Consider the following 4,925-nt stretch of genomic DNA (forward strand, 5'->3'; position numbering starts at 1 on the left):
GTCTGGGGTGGTGGTCTTGAGCTACACCCCTTCTGTGATGTATGTATGGTGTTTCTGGGGGTGGTCTTGATCTACAGGGTGGCAATTTCAAAAGTCTATATAAGGCCTTGCACGCCATTGTTCTGGGTTCCTCCTCCTTCTCCTGCGTGTGGGGCGTGAGGACCCTGTTGCAACAGTTCAATAAAGATCAGGCTTACGAGCTGCTTCGCTTCTCAGTATTCTCTGGTTGGCCTCTTATTTTCTCCTACCAATAGGGAACCTATGTAAGGACTCTGTATGGGCTCTTGGATACCCCATAAGGGAAAAGGGCAGATTTTTTTGTATACAAACAAACTGTCCCATTTACGAGCATCCTGACCGCAAGCTGGTCTAAATATAAGAGTAAGCAGGTCTCTGCTGCTGCCTGCCGTTATCTAGCTGTTGCAGCCTTTTTCATGCCCCTGATTTACCCAGGAGAACAAAAGGAAGGCAAACTTTGGCAACTGCCAAAGGCGATCTATGCCAGGTTCTATCATTTCCACATTGCCCTCTGGTGGCCACCCTTGGGAACAACAACCCCAGGTAAGTAAAGCAAAACTCTGGGAGCCGACCCAATCCAGACAGGAGGGCAGGCGGGAGGAACTGTTGCTTTTACTCTCCTACACACACCATTGCTCACCTTGGTCACACCAGTCTGCCTTGCGTCATTAACTCTGCGACATACAGCTTTTAACCCCCCTCCCTTGCCCTTTCTCTGTCTCACTTGCCCTGATACCTGATCCGGAAGATGTGGACGGTGCCGTTGCTCAGAGCCACGACAAAGCGCCGCTTCCCAGCCACCGTGACCACCCGCGGCCGGTTGATGCTGTTCTTGGCAGTGAGGAATGCCCCCAACTCCTTCCCTCTGGGGGAGAAGGCCACCACCTTGTTCAGCTCCCTCAAGACCACGTAAATGATGCCCATGGTGTCGGCACAAACGGCCCCCGGCTGGCACTCGCCCAGCTGCTCCTCAGAGCACTCGGCCACCAGCTGCCCCGTCCTGGTGAACAGGACCACGCTGCGGTGGTACCAGTCCGAGCCCACAAAGCCGTGCTTGTGGTTGGCCAGGAAGACGAGGCACCTCTCTGCACTGCCCTCGGGCACAATCTTCTCCAGCAGCCGCCCCTCCAGGTCGTACACCTCCAACTGCCCAGCCACACACACTGCCATACGGTCTCCCCCCAGACCCACCACGGCATGGCTGGCCTGCCCCTGCCCCAGGGCCTTCTGCCACACCAGGCCACCTTCACCATTCAGGAGGTAGAGGCAGGAGCCAGCCGTGAAGGCCACCTTGCTGCCCACAACGGCCACGCTGACCGGGGCCACGCCACTGGGGACAGGGACAGTGCCCTTGAACTCCCCCTGCAGGGAGAAGCGCTTCAGATTCTTGTTTTGATTGTCGGCCACCAGCAGCTCTCCAGAGCCAAAGGGGCAGAGCCCCGTGACCAGGGGGCACTTCTGGTCGCTGGGGCTCTTGACGCAGAAGCTATATGAGAAGAGAGGCTTGGGTGTCAGAAGGGGGGTTCCTGGGGCCTTGGGAGGAGGCACAGGGGCTACGGCTTGCTGGCAGCCCCTGAGGATGAGGGTGGTCATGTGGAATCCCTCCTTGGCAGGCTGCTCTTGCTGCTGTTGCTTCCTCCTTTTCTTCTTTGCCCCTTTTGTGGCTGCCTCCTTGTGGCCCTCCGGCACTCCAGTGGGGATCTCAGTGTTGACCTCCAGGCAGGGCAGGTGGGTCTTCTTCTTGGCCCATTTTGTAGCCGCCTCCTGCGGGCCCTCCGGCACTCCAGTGGGGCTCTCCTCCCGGAACTCCAGGTGGAACAGGCGGGGGCCGCTGCCCTCGATCTCAGCGTTGACCTCCAGGCAGGGCAGGCGGGTGGCCAGCGGCTCCCAGGAGAAGCCCTGCAGATGCCTGAGACGCTCACAGATGACCTGCTCCAGGGAGACGATCTCCACCTCCCTCCCCAGACTCAGCACCTTCTGGGCAAAGGCCACAGTGCTGGAGGCCACCTGCTCTTGGAACTCCAGATCGGAGCAGAGGGCCTGGCAGGCCTTCTGCCGCTCCTTCACGTAGTCCTCCAGCTGGGCCAGGACCTCCTCCTGCTGTGCCAGCAGCCGCTGCACCGCCCGCGAGCACGCCTGCTCCACGGCATTCCGGATGCTAGCCTCGCGCACCTGCAGCTGCGCAGCCTCCCTCTCCAGGCTGGCCCTCCCCGTCCGGATGACCTGCACCGTCTCCTCCACCCCGGCCAGGAGCTCCACAATGACCGGCCGGCGGGCCTGGGCCGCCTCAGCCAGGGGCAGGCAAGGGTGCTGGAGGTGGGCCCCCAGCCGGCACTCCCGGCAGAGGACGACGGCACAAGGCGTGCAGAAGAAGCGCAGCTCCTCGCCGGTGTGCTCCTTGCACTGCAGCGCCTGGCGCTTCCGGATCTCCTCGTCGTGCTCTCCGGAGAGGTAGTCCTTCATGGCCACCACGCAGTGGAGGTGGGTGAGGCGGGAGCAGCGGTGCCCGCTGGCGCAGTCCCGGCACATGTCGTCGGCACAGTCCAGGCAGCGGGAGACGGCTGGCCGGCCGGCCTCCTGGCCAATGAGCGGGCAGAGGCTGCAGGTGGGCTCTGCCTCCCCTGTGGGGTGGACCAGGTCCAGCAGGCCGTTGATGAAGAAGTTGGTCCGGAGGGCGCCCACGCCCCCCTCTGGGAGGGCCACCCGCTCACGGCACTCAGGGCACTGAAGCTCCTTCCGGCCTCCTGCCAACTTCCGCAGGCACTCCTGGCAGTAGCTGTGCAGGCAGGGAAGGATCTTGGGGCGGCAGAGGCGCTCCAGGCAGATGGTGCAGGTCAGGAAGCCGCTGGTGAGGGCTTCGGAGAGGGACGGGGCCTTGGCAGCCATGGTGGGGTGGTCCCTGCTGCAGGGAGGTTGCCTTGAAGGGAACCTGCCAGGGGGTGGACAAGAAAGAGAGAGAGAGAGAGAGAGCGCGCACTGTGAAAAGGATCCAGGGGTTTTAGTAAACCACAAGCTCAATATGAGTCAACGCTGTGATGCAGCAGCAAACAAAGACTAACGTGATTCTAGGCGGCATCATCAGAAGTCCAGGGCAGCACAATTTAAAGAGGATGTTGACAAGGTGGAAGGTATGCAGAGAAGGGCTGCCAAGATGATCAAGGGTCTGGAAACTAAGCCTGATGAGGAGCAGTTGAGGGACCTGGGTATGTTTAGCCTGGAAAAGAGGAGACTGAGAGGAGATAGGAGAGCCATCTTCAAACATCTCAAGGGCTGCCACATGGGAAAGGAAGCAAGCCTGAGTTCACTTACAAAGGAGTTCAGTCACAAGAAAGGACATTGCAGCCTAAACATCAGGAAGAACTTTCTGACAGGAAGAGCAGCTTGACAATAGAGCAGATCACCATTCACTAAGGCACAGCAGAGTCTGTATTGTAACTAGGAGCCAAGGACAGCTTTCCTCCTCCCTGACTTTGTCCAGTCCTCTCGGGACAAAAGTTCTGCAAACACCAGATATGGCTGGACCTTTGAACTCCCTGCAAGGGAGGGAGCGGCAGTCCAGCAACATCTGGAGAGCCCTGCTGGGGCTCCCCCCTTTAATCCATCTAGGAGGCTGGGGTGAGAGGGGGCTCCCCGGATCGGGGTGTGCCCAGGAGGCAGGAGAAGGAGCCCTTGCGCCTGATGTAAGGAAACCGAGGCTCTGTACAAGAAGCGCACGTCCGTAAGTGCGCTAGGTAGGAAGGAGCGCACAGGAGCGCGTTAAACGCACAGCCACGAACACGGGGAAACCCACAGACGGGGATGAAAGCGCCACTCTCCGTGGGTTGAGCTGCACAGGCGACCCCCGGTTTTTACAACACGTGCAATGGGAGTGGGGTTAGGGGGCAGGACTCCTGGGTTCCCAGGAGACTCCTGGCGCCGGCGGGGGCGCCCTTGCCCAGCTCTCATCGAGGCCCTTGCGACCAGCATGACCTCCCCTTCCCGGGATCCAGGGAGAGAAGGACTGCCCCTGACCCACCCCGGCCGCCCCTAACCCTCCGAAGGTCTCCAGGCCAAAGGTGGCCGCCTGAACCCCATATCTCGGGGGCGACTCCTGACTGACTGGCAGCTTAAACGCCCACCCGCGAAGGAGCCCCTACCTCAGAGTGGCAGCTGGGCTGAGGGACCTCTCCGCTTGCCCTTCCCCCAGAGGTCGCCCCGAGATGTGGGGCTGGGAGCGTCACCGCGCGGAAGCGAAAGCGAATCTGACGCTCACAGGGGGTGGAAGATTCCGCAAGGGCAGGCGTGTTCAAAGTCCAAAGGTTTAATACGGCGCCTAGTTTATTTACTGGGGTAAAACCCCATCTAAAAGCTCAACAACTTGAATCAACAAAAAAGTTCAACAACATTGGGGTAAAATCATATAGAAAGCTTTGGTCGGCCCTCACGCATGTTCACTTCATCAAATCTGTCTCTCTTTGAAAAAGTGTTTGGGCACCCCTTGCGCAAGGCGCCGCGGGGCTGGGAGGTTGTGACAAGGGGGTGGCAGGGGGGGGGTCGGGGATGGTTCCGCTGGGGAGCCAATGGGCTGGAGAGGGGTTTCCCCAGCCACTCTGGGCGGCTTCCAACAGAACACTAAAATACAACAACCTATCAAACATTAAGTTTCCCTAAATAGGGCTGCCTTCAGATGTCATCTAAAAGTCTGGTAGTTCTTGTTCTCTTTGACATCTGGTGGGAGGGCGTTCCACAGGGTGGGCGCCACCACCGAGAAGGCCCTCTGCCTGCTTCCCTGTAAACTTGATTCTGGCAGTGAGGGAACCTCCAGAAGGCCCTCGGAGCTGGACCTCAGTGTCCAGGCTGAACGATGGGGGTGGAGATGCTCTTTCAGATATACTGGAATGAGGCTGTTTAGGGCTTTAAAGGTCAGC

General features: G+C 59.5%; 1 protein-coding gene across 1 annotated transcript; it reads right to left on the reverse strand.

Moving 5' to 3' along the window:
• Positions 1-477: 477 nt before the first annotated feature.
• Positions 478-4,280, reverse strand: LOC310746801 (E3 ubiquitin-protein ligase TRIM56-like). The gene is made up of 2 exons (XM_083580918.1): positions 4,155-4,280; positions 478-2,935 (listed from the first exon to the last, which is right to left on the reverse strand). The coding sequence occupies exon 2, from the start codon at positions 2,902-2,904 to the stop codon at positions 739-741; it is 2,166 nt and encodes a 721-aa protein (XP_083437044.1). The 5' UTR covers positions 2,905-2,935; positions 4,155-4,280; the 3' UTR covers positions 478-738.
• Between the last annotated feature and the right edge of the window lie 645 nt (positions 4,281-4,925).

This window comes from Podarcis filfolensis, assembly GCF_964270895.1.
Source record: "Podarcis filfolensis genome assembly, chromosome: 13".
In the NCBI taxonomy this organism is placed as follows: Eukaryota; Metazoa; Chordata; class Lepidosauria; order Squamata; family Lacertidae; genus Podarcis; species Podarcis filfolensis.

Excerpts from the sequence above, each read along its gene's own strand:
- LOC310746801 (XM_083580918.1), bottom strand. The coding sequence starts at position 2,904 with ATGGCTGCCAAGGCCCCGTCCCTCTCCGAAGCCCTCACCAGCGGCTTC.